Below are 16,829 nucleotides of genomic sequence, written 5' to 3' on the forward strand. Positions count from 1 at the left end.
CTTTACCTCGTCTTTCCCTTCTTGTATCGATGTTTGCCACACGTCCGGGTTTGGCTATCTGACCCATAGCTTCCATGATACGGCGGGAATGTGAGGCCCTCTACCTTCTATGGTGATCATCCTCATCCTCCTCCATTGCGAAGGCCTCATCTCCACCTCCACCTTGGTCAAGATTGACCAATTCTTCCTGTTGTGCCAACAACTTTTTTGCTGCTCTTGCAACTGTTTATACGCTCTCCTTGAAGAAGACATTGTAAGAACTCAAGATTTGAAAACGATAAAGAAGAATTCTGAGCTAAAAAAAAGGATTGAGTTTAATGTGAGGATGGATGTAGGGATGTAGGGTTTATATGGACAAAAAAAAAAGAAGATGAGGTTCTGGACAATGCCACGTGGCACTACGTGATTGGTTGAAAATCTTAGCGGAAATCTATTAAAAAAATAGTACGTTCGGATAATGACACGTGGCGTGACGAGATTGGTTAAAAATCTTATCGAAATCTTGCCTAAATTATTGTAAACAGGAAGTGACACGTGGGTTGTCGGGATTGGTTGAAAATCTTAGCGGAAATCTATTCAAAAAATAGTACGTTCGGATAATGACACGTGGCGTGACGAGATTGGTTAAAAATCCTATCCAAAATTAAAACTATTTTTTTATTTATTATTTTATAAAAAAATTATTTAATATTTGAAATGGACTGGGTGCCAGCGAATTTTGTAGGGGTGGAGATCGTTTGTGCCGGCGCATTTTTAGACTAGGTGCCAGCACATTTTTTTTTGGTGTAGATGCTTTGATCTATTACTGTTCATTGGGTCTATTACTGTTCAATTAAGTGGATAAATGGGCTGGTTGCTGTCGCAAGGTGGATAAGGGTGGAGTTGCTGTCATGTTCTTCCTCTTCCCATCACATTTTTTTTTGGGCGTAGATGCTTTGGCCTCTTACTGTTTATTGGGTCTATTACTGTTCAATTAAGTGGATAAATGGGCTGGTTGCTGGCACGAAGTGGATAAGGGTGGAGTTGCTGTCATGTTCTTCCTCTTCCCACTCCCTCCGACATGCAGAAATCCTAAGCTCTAAATTCCCCATTATTTTTTTTTCTCATTCAATTGGTTTAGGAGGTTGCGTGCCCCCAAAGTTTAATGTTAAGCCCTAATTGATTGCGGATTGGGAGGCAAAGGCAAAGGGAAAATCGATGGGGAACAAGATCGCTCGAACGACGCAAGTGTCGGCGTCGGAGTATTACCTCCACGACCTGCCGTCGTCCTACAACGTGGTCTTGAAGGAGGTTCTAGGGCGGAGCCGCTTCTTCAAGTCGATTGAGTGCAAGCACGACGAGGGTTTGGTCCTCGTCAAGGTCTATTTCAAGCGCGGCGACTCCATTGATCTCCGCGAATACGAGCGCCGTCTTTGCCACATCAAGGAAACCTTCCGTGCTCTCGATCACCCTCACGTTTGGCCCTTCCAGGTCCTTTTCCTATTTCTTCTGCTTTTGATTAGCATAAACAGGATTAGTTAACTTTCAATTAGTTTAATTTATGTATTACTATAGCATATGAGTTTGATTAATGCTAAAACTCCTGGGTTTTGCTTGGAAGCTGATGTTTCCAAGTGGGTCTGAGTTGTTTTGATGTTTCTGAGTAGTATCATACCATGCTTTGATGTTTCCAAGTTTATAAAGAAGAAAACTTTTGAGTATATGGTACCCCCGATGTCTTCTTCTTGCAGTTTTGGCAAGAGACAGATAAAGCAGCTTATCTCGTGAGGCAATTCTTCTTCAACAATCTGCATGACCGATTAAGCACACGCCCTTTTCTCAGTCTAATCGAGAAGAAATGGTTGGCTTTTCAGGTCTTTCTTTCTCACCTGCCCTCTGTCTGTCTTCCCTGAATTTTAAGTTTCTAATGTTTGTAGTTCTGCTGAGCGTTTTGTTTTGTGGTGGTTGGTGCAGTTACTTCTTGCTCTGAAGCAGTGCCATGACAAAGGAATATGTCACGGTCAGTTCAGTTTAGTTCTGGAACTTCATCAGTGTTATCTTGTCAATGTCATAGTAAAGTTATTGGTTTTCTATTTTTTTGTCGTATTAGGTGATATTAAGTGCGAGAATGTATTGGTGACTTCTTGGAATTGGCTTTACCTTGCTGACTTCGCATCTTTCAAACCCACCTACATACCATATGACGATCCTTCTGATTTCTCTTTTTTCTTTGACACTGGAGGAAGAAGGCTTTGTTATCTTGCTCCTGAGGTTCGCTTTTCTATCTCTTTTCTGCGTTCACTTTCTTTCCATTTCTCTACCGAGGAGGTGCCCCACTTTTATACATTTTCTGTCTTTTTTTCTGATGTTGTAAGCGTTTATGTAATTATGTGCATACATCATGAACATATATGCTCATCAAAGGGATACGGCTTGCAGTCATAAGATCCGGCTTGATCGGAGTGGGTTTGTGAATTTGATAATGTGGCTGCTATCCTGGAACAAAATTTGAGCAATTATACAAATTTCAATGCAGTACGAATCATAGTAAAATGTATATATTTGCACCGATTTATAACATCTTGTTATGCATCTAAATATACTAAATTTATTGAATAGCTTTTTTCTGCATCTTTTAGGAGTCAACTTAGAAGTTTGACCACTAATTTTATGAAAGATCTTACTAACCAGTCATGATGTATACTTTCGTTAATAACACGGTTACATTATTAAGTTTATTCAAATGCCTTCTTTTTTCAGAGATTTTATGAGCATGGAGGTGAGATGCAGGTTGCACAAGATGCACCGTTAAGACCATCTATGGACATATTTGCTGTAGGGTGAGCTTTTGTGATGTTAGGATCTCTCTTTTTAGAGCATGACTGTTTCATTTTTATGTCAAATTTGAAGTTGAAATCTCAGATATAGAATGATAATGATATATGTCAATTTAACCCTTGCATTGTCAAAGCCCGAATGAAAATGTGCTCATGCTTAATGATCACCACAATCATGATGATTTTCTCTTGGGATGCATCATCATACTCACGACGTTGTTTTAGGTGTGTAATTGCTGAGCTTTTCCTTGAGGGCCAGCCACTATTCGAACTCTCTCAACTTCTTGCTTATCGTAGAGGGCAGTACGATCCTAGCCAACTTCTTGAAAAGGTACTCTCTCGCTACTAAGTATACAATTCTGTTCGAGTTTTCATCACATCTCTTTCCATAGTGTTTTATATTACTCCTTATCTAGTTGCTTCCCTAGTCTTGAACCTTATATTTCGGACAACCCTTGGTTATTATATTTCATCTTACTTGTTCTAGTGTTGCCTAACTGATGTACATGGTTATTATATGCACTCTGAATGCAGATACCGGATTATGGGATTCGCAAGATGATACTTCATATGATTCAGTTGGAACCAGAGTTGCGACTTTCTGCTGATAGCTACCTGCAGGAGTATACAACTGTTGTGTTTCCAAGTTACTTCTCTCCGTTTCTGCATAATTTTCATTGTTTCTGGAATCCCCTTCATTCAGATATGAGGGTAAGAAATGTTGGTACATAATATTTAAGACTGGCACTTCATAATTTTTGGAACTCACATTAAGGTAATATTTTACTCTGTAATTATTGTATGTAGGTTGCACTTTGCCAGAGTGTTTTTCATGAGATACTTAAACAAATGATGAGCAGTAGGTCAACTGAGGACACTGGTGGAAACGGACTGGGAACTCCTTCAAGTGCCAATGCACTTAGTGGTAGAACTTCTCAGGAGGCAGTTGGAATGCAGAACAAAAGTTTGACAAAGGGCTCGTTTCCAAAGAGAGAAGAGATGGGTAAAGGCTTAAAATGTGATCAATTAGAACTTCTTGGTGATATCAATACTCTTCTTCGGGATGTTAAACAAAGTAATAATTACTCTGGTACCAAGCCAATGCTGAATGATATTCCTGATTCTGCGTTTTCCCCGAATCTTGGAAACTATGGCATGCAATCTCCTGGTGATTTACTTCAATCCATCTCCAATGCATTTAGGAGAAATGATCATCCTTTTCTGAAAAAGATTACATTGAATGATTTTAATTCATTGATGTCCAAGTATGACAGCCAGTCAGATACCTTTGGCATGCCGTTTCTGCCATTACCTGAAGACAGTATCAGATGTGAGGGCATGGTTCTGATTACCTCGCTGCTCTGTTCCTGCATACGTAATGTAAAATTGCCTCATTTAAGGAGGAGGGCCATACTCTTGCTGAAATCGTCTGCCTTGTACATTGATGATGAAGATCGTTTGCAACGTGTAATTCCATATGTTGTTGCAATGCTTTCAGATTCAGCTGCAATTGTGCGTTGTGCTGCCTTGGAGACGTTGTGTGACATTCTCCCTCTAGTCCGGGATTTTCCACCCAGTGATGCAAAAATTTTTCCGGAGTATATATTGCCAATGCTTTCCACGCTTCCCGATGACCCAGAGGAAAGCGTGAGAATATGTTATGCCAGTAATATAGCTAAGCTGGCATTAACTGCTTATGGTTTCTTGGTTCACTCAATACGCTTGAGTGAGGCTGGGGTACTTGATGAATTAACTTCTGCAAAAAAGCCGCTGGTATCATCTAGTGAGACATCTGGTCAACTGCAGAGGGTGAATAGCGATGCACAGCTTGCAGTGTTGAGGAAATCTATAGCTGAGGTCATTCAAGAACTTGTTATGGGTCCAAAGAAAACTCCAAATATCAGGAGAGCACTCCTTCAGGACATTAGCAACCTATGCTGCTTCTTTGGCCAGAGACAGAGTAATGATTTTTTGTTACCCATTCTCCCTGCTTTTCTGAATGATCGAGATGAGCAGCTGAGAGCAGTATTCTATGGGCAAATTGTGTATGTGTGTTTCTTTGTGGGTCAAAGAAGTGTGGAAGAATATCTTTTACCTTATATTGAGCAGGCTGTAAGTGATGTTACAGAGGCTGTCATTGTCAATGCATTGGACTGTCTGGCCATTTTGTGCAAAAGTGGTTTCTTGAGGAAGAGGATACTTCTAGAAATGATTGAGCGTGCATTTCCATTGTTATGCTATCCCAGTCAGTGGGTAAGAAGGTCAGCTGTCACTTTTATTGCAGCCAGTAGTGAAAGCTTAGGTGCTGTAGATTCCTATGTCTTTCTAGCCCCTGTTATTCGCCCCTTACTCCGCAGACAGCCAGCATCTCTTGCTTCTGAAAAGGCTCTCCTTTCGTCTTTAAAACCTCCAGTCTCAAGACAGGTTTTTTACCAAGTTCTAGAAAATGCAAGGAGTTCAGACATGTTGGAAAGACAGAGAAAGATATGGTACAACTCTTGGCCTCAGTCTAAACAATGGGAAAGTGTTGATTTACTTCAGCAAGGGGTTGAGGAACTGAGTTCAACAAGGAGCTGGCCAGACAAGCACCAGAGTCCTGAAAATCATAAACTTACTGGAAAGGCCTTGCAACAAGGAGAGTTAACTGAATGTGATGATGGTGAGGATAAGTTGAGAAGTATGGGAAGCTTTACACGCGCTTCTAGTACAGTTGACATTCACGATCCTTTGTCCTCTGAAAAAATGCAGTATTCAGGTTTTATGTGGCCACAGGGAAGTTATGTGAATAGCTTCATGTGCGATAAATCATCAGTTGGCATACCTTTATACTCCTTTAGCATGGACAAGCGAGCAGCGGGAGTTCCTCCTCCAGCATCTGATTCTCCTTCACAAGTGAATTCAGTAGTAATTGGTACATCATCCATGCCTTGGATAGAGCCAGTAAATAAATCATTTAGTTTGGCTAGTTCTGTTCCAGCACCTAAGCTTGTGTCAGGATCATTCAATTTTGGCAATGGCTCCAAACAGTTCTATAGAGTTGTACATGAGCCTGATGGTAGGGATAATGATCAAACCGCCTTTGCTAATAGCAAGCTTCAAAATATGGGATTATCTGGCACTACAAAAGGAAGTGCCATACCCTTGGAAGATGCATCCACTTCAAGTGATCCAACAGGAATGCCGTCTTCTGCACGAAATTCATCAATTCCAGACTCTGGTTGGAGGCCTCGTGGGGTGTTGGTTGCTCACCTGCAAGAACATCGGTCTGCTGTCAATGACATAGCCATTTCAACTGATCATAGCTTTTTTGTGAGCGCATCTGATGATTCCACTGTTAAGGTGTGGGATTCAAGAAAGTTGGAAAAGGACATATCATTTCGGTCAAGGTTAACTTATCATCTAGAGGGAAGCCGTGCACTGTGCAGTGCAATGCTCCGGGGGTCTGCTCGAGTCGTTGTAGGAGCATGTGATGGCATGATACATATGTTTTCTGTTGATTACATCTCCAGGGGACTTGGTAATGTGGTTGAAAAGTATTCAGGTGTTGCTGATATCAAGAAGAAGGATATAAAGGAGGGTGCCATATTGAGCTTGTTAAATTTCTCAGCGGATAACTGCACAAATCAGATGGTTATGTACAGCACCCAAAATTGTGGTATCCATCTTTGGGATACAAGGTTGAACACCAATTCTTGGACATTGAGAGCAACTCCTGAGGAGGGCTATGTGTCTTCGCTGGTAACAGGCTCCTGTGAAAATTGGTTTGTGTCAGGATCTTCGAGGGGTGTGCTTACTCTTTGGGATATGAGGTTCCTTATTCCTGTAAACTCATGGCAGTATTCTTCTGTTTGCCCAATAGAGAAAATGTGCCTTTTTCTTCCTCCACCTAATGCCTCCGTGTCTGCTGCTGCAAGGCCCCTTATTTATGTTGCTGCAGGTTGCAACGAAGTTTCTATTTGGAATGCTGAAAATGGAAGCTGCCACCAGGTACATAAAAATTCTCTTTTATTGGTTTGCACACTTACACAGAAATCATCTTATATAAGTTTTCTTAGATATTAGATATGGATTGTACTGGAAAAGTTAGATGATAAAATCGTATGCATAGATTACACTCCTCTGGTTGCCCTTTTTTTCAAAGCGTAAAAACAAAGAAAACTGAAAGCAAAGATCAGATCTTATTTTATAAAAGCAGGATGGGGTTTGGGCAGAAATCATGAATTGGAGAGTTAAGAGGCATTTTGTGGTTTCATCCATGCACTCTCTTTTAGGTTAAAATTGAAGGATTGTTGGTTTTACTCTGTGGTTTACCAAAATTTCCAACTTCTTTTCTTCAGACTAGCTGAATGATATATTAGTTTCTTGTAGTCCGATTTTTATTTTACTGATTCTTGATGACTCCTAGAATCAGCCCCCTGCTTCTCCCTCACCCTCATGAACCCCATAACCAATAGAAATGCAAAACTTGAGGGTGCTTAAGATTGGATTATGCAAATTTTTACTTTGGAGATGGTAATTTGTTGATTAGGAAAAAGGTTAAATTTGTGTAGACAAAACTATCAAGTGCCTCTTGGCCCTTGGATGGTCTGTTCAGCCTTTGAGTTTTACCAAACCTTTTAAATGCTTATTATTTCTCTCTTTTTTATTTTTTATTTTCATTGCCTACACATGGCCCCTTTCTTGTTAAGTCTACCTTCGTTTGTTCAAATGTTGAGATAGATGTTCATTTTTTTTTTCCTGCAGGTGCTGAGAGTGGCAAGTTACGAAAGTGATGCTGAAATGTCTGAAGTGCCTTGGGCCTTGGCTAAGTCATCAAGTAAAAGTTCCAAACCAGATCTGAGACGGAATGGCAATTCCCACTACAGAGTTGATGAACTAAATGAACCCACTCCTCGTCTTCCTGGAATCCGTTCATTGCTGCCCTTACCTGGGGGTGATTTGATAACTGGAGGAACCGATTTGAAGATACGTCGATGGGATCATTACAGGTTTGTACACAACTTCAATAGTACTTTCTTGGTTTACTAAAGGGTCTTGTTATCTAATTGGCTTTATCCATATATTGCAGCCCCGGTCGAAGTTACTCAATTTGTGGGCCAAACTTGAAGGGAGTTGGTAATGATGATTTCTATGCAACAAGATCTAGCTTTGGTGTGGAAGTTGTGCAGGTATGATTAATCAGTTGTAGTCATATATCTATGAAATGAGGTGGCATGGTAAACTATCCTCGGTGGAAGGGTATGATGAGGTTGATCTTAGATTATTTAACTTTATCCTCCTAAAACCACAGTTAACGTAAAATGACTTGGTAGTTTCAAAGAACCTTCATGGAACTGGCAATAGGATGTGCTTGCTGTTATTATATTTCTTTTATAAGCTGCTTAAACTTTATGTCGCAGGTCGTTCTATTGTGTTCTTGGTCTCGGTGTTTGCGTTGTAACAAATAGGACGCTAGATCAGTTGCTAAGTTGAAGAAAATTACTATTATTATTTTAATTTGGTACGTAATTCTTGAATTGGTTTTTGGTTTAAATATAGGAGACAAAAAGACGACCTCTAACATCAAAGCTGACAGCCAAGGCAGTTCTTGCGGCTGCTGCCACTGATTCTGCTGGCTGCCACCGCGATTCAATCCTATCATTGGCCTCGGTTAAGTTAAATCAGAGACACTTAATATCAAGCGGTAGAGATGGGGCAATTAAGGTTTGGAAGTGATTGACAAGGTGATAGATATTATGTTGTACATACATAGCACAATGCTAGTGTTGTTGTACATTATTGTTAAGCTTAGACTCCCTATTTTAACAGTTGCCTAACCCCTCGTCATATATATATATATATGTTTGTGTCACACCCTGCTCGATATGTATAGTTTATACACATGTAGAAATATAGATAGGCTCGTAAATTATTGATGACGTGCCTCCCTTTGTTGATATTTACTGTGGAAATGCTTGATACAGGATTACGTAAATTTGGGCATAGTTGCGATTCCAGGTTCAAATTTTCTTTCATATTTACTGTTGTATTGCATCTGGAAAGAATATGGTTTCGATGGTATTGGTTCTTGCCGTTTTCTGCTTGCAACGTTTGAATTTTGAGATTCATATGGTAAGAATGTCCTATTACCAGTCTTGTTCTCTTAGACTCCATGGTTGAAGGAAATTGTGGTCACTTACCGATCGGTCTTAATTGACCAATGCATGGTCATTTTAACTTTGTTGTACTTTTTTCTCCACCTTGGATTCAGATCGAACGGTCAGTGATCATAATATTCTTGGACCATTGGGTTTAGCAGAACTGGCCTCGTACTTCTACGGAGTGTACTTTTTCATGGTTTGGGAGTTAAACTCCATGTATTGCTTGACGTATAACATATAGTGGATTTGTTTTTGTCTTTTGTTGAATCTTTTTCATGTCTCGATATAATTTGATAAGGCAATGATTTTTCAAAACGGGAACAATGCAGCCTCTTGAAATGTGTACTTTTCAAATCTTCGTAGGAAGGAAAATTACTAAACCAGCATGATAAAAGCAATCCTTCAAGGGCATCTTCAATCGTTTTCGGAACCTGTAAATATGAGTTCCACTTCAATGGAAATATGTAAATTGAAGTTGGGTATTTTTTATCCCGTCGATTAGATTTCTAGCCAACAAGAAGAAGAGGAGGGGCAAGGAGGAAGGACGAAGATAAGAAAAGAAAAGAAAAAAAAAAAATCACAACCCAGTTCGTCCCCCAACTCCCCTCACAGCGACCAGTCCGTTACATTTTTTTGCCAAGTGGCACATATTTGGTAGTCACGTCAGCACTTAACGGATCCATGAATGGAAAATGTAACGGATGTATTATTTTGAAATAAAATAGTACTTAAGGTATGAAAATGTAATTTACCCTTACAGTAAATATCAAATAATAAATTTGATTAGATTAACTGTAAATAAAGTAGATAATAAATTTTATTAGATAAACCGTAAATAAAGTTCAACGCTACGTCGTAGTACTAAGGGAAATAATTTTTAATTTTTAATTTTTTTCTTTTTCGGTTACGTGAGGATGGTGGATGCTCGAGCAAAGAAAAGAAATATTTCTACTTTTTCTTTTTCCTGCGTTCCTGCTTTCCTGCTTTCTTCTCTCGTTCAATTATTTCTGGCTTCTTGCTGGTTCTTCTGGGACCAAACAAGTTTGGTTTTAATACTTCCATTCTTCCTTTCCCAAAAACCCTAATTTCAAGGATCAAATCAAATACGAACTAACCGATCATTCATACCGATTATATAATTAACAAAAATGGTGTCGGCGGACAAGGACATGGTGGCTTACTGCTTCGATACTCTCCTCGCTCACTACAGCACCGAACAACCTCCTCCCCCACCCTTCGACGACGGCCAGCAGTACTCTCTCTCTCTCTCTCTCTCTCTCTCTCTCTATATACACACACACACACACGCACACGCACACATATACATAATACAATCTCACTCAAAAGCACGCAGATACACAATTTCTTTTCAATTTTATTATATATAATTTTTCTAGAAAAATCTGTTGTCATGGTTTTACTTGTGCTGCAGATTCTTGAGATTGCATTTAGTGGGAGGGCTTCATTTTTTTATTTTATTGCATAGATAGATTTTACTATAATTCTGTTTTTATTTTTCTTCTACTATGAACTACAATTATATAAAATAAAAAAAAAATTATGTTTAATGATTGAACCAGTCTCAGTGGCTTTGCTTAGATCAAGTGATTTTCTCATGCCATTGCTGAATTTTCCCAAAGTACATTTGCTCAAATATATAAAAAAATAATAATTTATGTTTAATGATTGAACCAGTCTCAGTGGCTTTGCTTAGATCAAGATGATTTTCTCATGCCACTGCTGAATTTTACCAAAGTACATTAGCTCAGCCATGTACACTACAGCTTATCTGTATTGGCATCCAAAACAACATTCATTTTCGTCGGTCATTATGAGTGTGGTGTTGGAAGGCCTCGTGGATTGGTCCCGTGTTTTCGTAATAGGGGATAGGATGGATGATTAGTTCGATACCTGATTGAAGCCCATTTAAATTAGGTAATCTGCTTCAATATGCAGGAGAAGGTAGAGCCGTGGAGGCCCTTTATTGGAGCCTGCTCGGTGTGCTGGCTTAGCTTCTAGCATTGGCTTTGTGATCGTCTATGAGAATGAACTTGTTGAGTGAATCGTTCCTATTTTTGCAGTGTTGTTATTTTTATAGTAAGGTGCAGTCATTTGCAAAAGCAAGAGCACAGTTTCAGTTTGTGTTGTGTCTGTGACTATTAGTCTCCTAGACCCCATGGTTCAAGGAAATTGCGGTCGCTCACTGTTCGATCTTGATCCCAGTGGAGGAAAAAGTATAGCAACAAATGTTAAATGACCCACAATTTTCTTGGACCATGCAGGACTCCTATAACTATTTTTTCCCTTGTTTTTTATGTATTTTCTTGGGCCAGACAAAGGATAGATAGATCTAATAATTTTATCATACCAGTTATGACATTTAGGGACTGGAATTTTGAACTTGACACCTTCTCTTTAGAAGAGTGGTGTATGTAGCAACTAGGCTATACGTCTTGCAGTTTCTTTTACCAATACTTGGTTTGAGATTTATTTGCTTTTAGTTTAAATATTGCATTGACTCCAATTATGTGGCATGTGCTTTTCATATTACCCTTTGTCGTTGGGGTTATGAGTGATAAATAGCCAGAAATATTAGTTTCATGTTTCCTTCTGCTAATAGAATCTATATGTGTGTGTGTGGTTGGAAATGTGTGGGTGAAGTTGGGAACTTAACTTGTAGACTTGCATAACAATCGTAAGAGTATGGATTGCTTTATGTCTTATAAAGCAGGACATTGATTCTTTCGATGTTCTCATCTGACATTAACAATGCTTTGGTCTCAGTCCATTGTTCGTTACTTGGAAGAAAGTGGTGAATGGTGGTGAGCCTCGTTTGCGTGGATGCATAGGAACACTAGAACCTCGGGGCCTGATTAATGGATTCAGGGATTACGCTCTAACCAGGTATTATAACAACTCTTGTACATTTCATCTTGACTGTATCATACGTGGTCCTACATGTACATAGAGTACTATCTCTGCATGTTTTCTTTCCTGTGTTATTTGAGATGTGTTTGGCGGCCTATACCTATGTGATCTACGTACATGTGCTTGTGTATTTTTTGGGCATGCTTGTTTGGGTTTTCCTTTTATGTTTTAAGGAAACTTTCATTTATTTTTTTAAATCATGAACCATGTGTCTGAACTCTGAAATCATAATTTGTTCGTGGAAAAGCATATTGTTCAGTATTATGATGATCCTATGAGTGGTTGTGTGTGTGAAAGCACGTGTATGTGTCTGTGATTGAAGAACTGTAAAGGAGATGGGCTAGAAATTGAGTTGAAATTAGCAAAGCCCACATCAAAAGGGTGCTCAAGGTTGCTACCTCAGCCTTTAGAGGATTTAGTTACCAATTACCTCCCTTATAATTATGCATCTAAATTCCCTTTAGTTAGCTATCATCTAAATTCCTTCTAATTTGTGTGTTATGATGATTTTAGCCTTGCTCAAATAGTGCGTGGTTTTTTTTTTTTTTGCTGGAATTAAACTAAGATTAGGATTTATACGTTGCACTAAATAATACACTTGGTTGTTAAAAGAGAGAGGTAATGTATGCAATCTTGTTTGGTGATGTCACAAGGTCGAATCTTGTACTACATTTCTTGGTAGGATCCACATTCTTGATCTTCCTGGTATTGGTCACATCACGTTTTTGATGTTTCACAAGCATTCTCTGCTGTATGAACCTTTGGAACCTTAATTTTCTTTAACTCTACCCAGTCCCTACTCCAGTAATAACAAATCAATATGCTTTGATCTTCAATGAAATACTTGATTCTTGACTTATAAAATAGCACTTTGGCTGTCACATTTTATCATCACGGAACTATTCTACAGTGTTGCTTTCCTGGATTTGCTATATACTTGGGAACAACGCTTATTGCTTGAGCTAGGACAGGGCTTGTGCAAACCACCAAATACATGAGACATGCAACTGCATTTGCATAATGCACTTTATTTTCCTCTGCTGATGTGGGGTTTTCTATTCTTTCTGAATTTTTTTTTTGGTGCAACATATAATGGTTTCTTCCTGTTTGTAATTTTCTGCAGTGCTTTGAAGGACCGGAGGTTTTCCCCAATACAAGCTAAGGAAATACCTCATTTGGAATGCACAGTTTCCATTCTGACGGATTATGAAACTGCTAGCCACTATCTTGATTGGGAGGTATGTTTCAAGTTCTTCTGCTGCTGGGATGTTTGTGAGGATCTTTAATGTTTTGGTTTAATCAGCTATTTTTTATGGTATACACTGGGTTTCATTGTTTAGATTATGTTTGTACTAAACTCTTGTTTTTAGATTAATGAATAGAGATACCAGTGGGAAAAGGCTTTGTTGTTGTTTGTTTGAATAGAGATACCAGTGTTTTAAAAAACACGCCTAGGCAGCTTCGGAGGCGCGCCCATGAAAACGCCTCTGCCCAGCCGGAGTAGGCTTAAACTCGCCTAGATGTGGTTGAGGTGCGACTAGGCGCTTGAGGCATTTGACTGGGCATCTTTTGTTTTTTTTTTTTCAAGTTTCCAAAATCTGAATTTTTCTTAGTTGTAATCTGAAAGTTTTTTAGTTGCAGAGCCCGTTGCGCTTCAAAGAAGATGAAGAAGACGGTGTCGCTGCGAGTGGTTTTTTTTTTTTGGGCTGATTTTTCGTGTTCTTTATACTTTTTCTTTCTCTTTAAATTGACCTACTTTTGCGGACATTTGTTACCCCACCATATTCCTTATGGTTAGACATTTTTTTTAGTATTATTTTATAGATCTGAAAAGACTGAAAATAAGACATTTCTATAAAAGCATCTTGTAACGTTATATATTCTTTTCTTAAAAACGTGATTGGCCAGCAGGAAAAAAAAAATAAGCATCTTTTTTATTAATTATTCTTTTGTAACACTGTATTACTATTTGCTTAGAAAAAAAGTTATATTATCCTTTTTTTTTTCTCTATTAAGACTATGTATCCCACCAAAATATTATATATACATATATATTAAAAATTTAGGTCCCGTGAGGATTTGCTTCATGTGTCAAGGCTTTCACTTAGGCAGGGCTATCCATGGTAGCCCCGCCTACGCCTTTGCCTTTTAAAACATTGATGGATACTAAAGTTTTGTTTGCTCGCTTATCATGACTACTAAACATTGCAGATTGGGAAACATGGTATAATTATTGAGTTTACTGATCCTGACTATAATACAAGGCGCAGTGCCACGTACTTGCCTGAGGTTGCTGCCCATGAAGGTAATTCTCCCTACTCATTGTTTACCTAAACATAGACCTTTTTCAAATTTATGAGCAAAATAAGTTATAGACTATAGTACTATCTCGGAAAATTCTGGTGATACAACCTCAACGCTGACCTTTGAAATGGAATTAGAATTGGAAAATGTGATCTTTTATTAACTCACTTCTTTGCTTAGTTCTCCAAATTCTGCTCTGTTAATAAAATTACAATTATATCGCGTGATTTTTTTTACACATCCTTTTATTTATTTTTAAATTAGTCAAAAGCATACCGCTGCTCTGGCCCTAAGACAGTCGCCTGTGATGGGCCCCTCAAGGGGGCATAGGAGTACAATTTGAGGCCCTGATGACGAAGAAGGTGAGTGATTAAAATTTACAAAAATAAAGTGACTAAAAAGTCCTGCATTTTTGACAAAGGTCCTTTGAGTGGGTGAACCAATAGCTAAGTTTATTGTGTTTATTTTGTTGCTTATTTATATTCTTTTTTGTTAATTGAATAGGTCGTCATAGTACCAAAAGAACCAAACCAATTGTTTTTCTATAGATTTGGTATTAGCGGCAACAACCACCAGAAGCCTTATCCCACTAAGTGAGGTCGGTTGTATGAATCTTAGAATGACACTGCGCTCGATTATGTATAAGTAGCAATATACATATTTTTAAGTAAAGGTATAAAAATGAGTTAAAGTTAGTTAGGGGCCAAAAATTGTCTAGGAGAGTGGAAGTTTTTGTTTTCCAACTTTTTGAATAGTTGGGTAAGGTTTTCAAAGTTACGGTTCAAATGGGTTCATACGGATGATTCCTTCATCTAGTATTGTGTTGTAACTTCACTGCAGCCATACATTAGTGTCACTGCTTGAGTCTTGTTGAAGTTTAAGATATACAAGGATTTAGGGCATAGGATTTGGGTTTGAGTATTTTGAACTTTAAAGCATAGAAACTAAGTTCAAAATCTAAGCCTTAAACAGGTTCGAAACATTAGAGAAATAACTGAGGTAAGCTGTTACTACGACTCAGTGTTCGATGGTTTGAACGACATGGTAGCCCAAACTGATTCCCTGTCCTACTTGTTGTACTTAACCTTGAACAATTCTTATACGTCTGCTATGTCTAAAAAGAAAAACGACATAGTTTTAGTGCAACTAAAACAACATAGTTTTATAAACACAATTTTTTTTACGGAAACTAAAACGACCCTATCTTTTATGGACAAGGTTTTAACGCGGTGGATTGAGTTGTAAATTTAGTTGGCACAGGGTTACCTATTCCCATGCTTTAATGTATGCTTTATGATTTCTTCAGTTGCTCATCCACTGAATAGAAGTCAGGTGATATTATATTTCAAAATATGCATTGCAAACAGTTCCTTACTTCAGTTTGGAATAATGATCCAATTGCAGCTAGGTTTCTAATGGAAATTAAGGCACCAAATGCGATGTGTGGGCTGTAAATCACACCATCAAGCCGGAATTTCGGTGCAAATTTGTGTTTGGTTAATGTTTTGGTTCTTATTCTGGTCTGATTTGGTTTCAGGTTGGACAAAAACAGAAGCAATTGACTCATTGATGCGGAAATCTGGTTATAATGGCAGCATCACTGAGCTGCTTCGGAAGAGTATTCGATTGACCCGCTACCAGAGCTCATTGTGTACCATGGACCACAACGACTATGTTTCCTACGTCAAGGAAACCAGAGGCGGAGCTCCGACTCTCGTCGGAGCTATATCTGGCAGTCGTTGACCAACTATGAACTACGCTAAAAGAAAGCATTTGGTTTGGAGGGGTGGATTTGTTTGTTGTTCCATAACCATTGAAGACTCCAATAATGTGACAATTATCATTCTTCAGATTCCTTCGATTTTTGAAGAAAGAAATCAAACACTTGAACTCAGCTTCTCCCGAATGCTATGTTGTACTTTTATAAACTTGTAACTCAATTTCCCAAAAACTAGTAATATTGCATGTGTAATTTTATGTCCTTTCGACTTCACACCCTGAGAAAAACTTATATGGCAGAGGTACACCGTCTCCGATGCCAATAAAATGAGGACACGGATTAAAACATACACGTCTTCGTTTCATTGGCATGGCAATCTACAATCTACTTGTGCCATATAAGTCATCGTTCGTCAACCTAACTAGAGGTGGGCAAACGGCTAGAGGAACCGCGGGTTGGGGGTTCAGGGCGGGTACAAGTTGGTTCCTAATTTTAAAAAAGAGAAACGGGACAGTACAGGGTGGGGTTTTGAAATTTTAGGTTCAAGCCGGTTCAAAAAATATAGGTAAACGAGTACCCGGACTGACTTGTTTGCTAAAATACCCCCGTGTTGGGTTTTGTCTCCCAGGCCCATTTCCATTTTTCCTCCCCGTGACAGTTCTCACTTGCAATTATCCTTCCCGTAGCACAAACACACCACACCCACACCCCACTTGAGAAGAAGACTTATGTCGCGCCGGTGTCGAGATCCGGTTAGAAGCAAACGTCAGAAAATCGGTAAAAGTCGACAAATCGTTCCAGGAAACGGCGGATTACATCGTTCTGCTGCGCACCCAGGTCGTGATTTTGCAGGGACTCGTCGGAAAATGTTGCTGCTGTACCATAATAGTTCAATATCTTTTAATTTGTCAATGCAAAAAA

The 16,829-nt window shown here is 38.8% G+C and overlaps 2 protein-coding genes across 2 annotated transcripts; both read left to right on the forward strand.

The window, feature by feature from the left end:
* Positions 1 to 1,035: 1,035 nt before the first annotated feature.
* Positions 1,036 to 8,754, forward strand: LOC137734137 (serine/threonine-protein kinase VPS15-like). The gene is made up of 11 exons (XM_068473432.1): positions 1,036 to 1,470; positions 1,731 to 1,853; positions 1,954 to 1,999; positions 2,090 to 2,250; positions 2,740 to 2,819; positions 3,042 to 3,147; positions 3,351 to 3,527; positions 3,624 to 6,803; positions 7,560 to 7,804; positions 7,885 to 7,984; positions 8,355 to 8,754. Exons 1-11 carry the CDS (start codon positions 1,198 to 1,200, stop codon positions 8,529 to 8,531), a joined length of 4,668 nt encoding a protein of 1,555 aa, XP_068329533.1. The 5' UTR covers positions 1,036 to 1,197; the 3' UTR covers positions 8,532 to 8,754.
* A 1,183-nt stretch (positions 8,755 to 9,937) lies between these two features.
* LOC137735159 (uncharacterized protein At2g38710-like) lies at positions 9,938 to 16,116 on the forward strand. Its single transcript, XM_068474553.1, has 5 exons — positions 9,938 to 10,208; positions 11,741 to 11,860; positions 13,008 to 13,122; positions 14,096 to 14,189; positions 15,726 to 16,116. The coding sequence occupies exons 1-5, from the start codon at positions 10,105 to 10,107 to the stop codon at positions 15,929 to 15,931; spliced, it is 639 nt and encodes a 212-aa protein (XP_068330654.1). The 5' UTR covers positions 9,938 to 10,104; the 3' UTR covers positions 15,932 to 16,116.
* The last annotated feature ends 713 nt before the right edge of the window (positions 16,117 to 16,829 follow it).

Source organism: Pyrus communis, chromosome 5 (assembly GCF_963583255.1).
Source record: "Pyrus communis chromosome 5, drPyrComm1.1, whole genome shotgun sequence".
NCBI lineage: Eukaryota > Viridiplantae > Streptophyta > Magnoliopsida > Rosales > Rosaceae > Pyrus > Pyrus communis.

What these genes read in the sequence shown, in the direction of transcription:
- LOC137734137 (XM_068473432.1), top strand. Translation starts at nt 1,198, where the DNA reads ATGGGGAACAAGATCGCTCGAACGACGCAAGTGTCGGCGTCGGAGTAT. An exon ending in TTTGTTATCTTGCTCCTGAG is followed by an intron (nt 2,251 to 2,739) that starts GTTCGCTTTTCT and finishes TTCTTTTTTCAG; the next exon opens with AGATTTTATGAGCATGGAGG. An exon ending in AAAATGGAAGCTGCCACCAG is followed by an intron (nt 6,804 to 7,559) that starts GTACATAAAAAT and finishes TTTTTCCTGCAG; the next exon opens with GTGCTGAGAGTGGCAAGTTA.
- LOC137735159 (XM_068474553.1), top strand. Translation starts at nt 10,105, where the DNA reads ATGGTGTCGGCGGACAAGGACATGGTGGCTTACTGCTTCGATACTCTC. An exon ending in AGGGATTACGCTCTAACCAG is followed by an intron (nt 11,861 to 13,007) that starts GTATTATAACAA and finishes AATTTTCTGCAG; the next exon opens with TGCTTTGAAGGACCGGAGGT. An exon ending in GCCACTATCTTGATTGGGAG is followed by an intron (nt 13,123 to 14,095) that starts GTATGTTTCAAG and finishes TAAACATTGCAG; the next exon opens with ATTGGGAAACATGGTATAAT.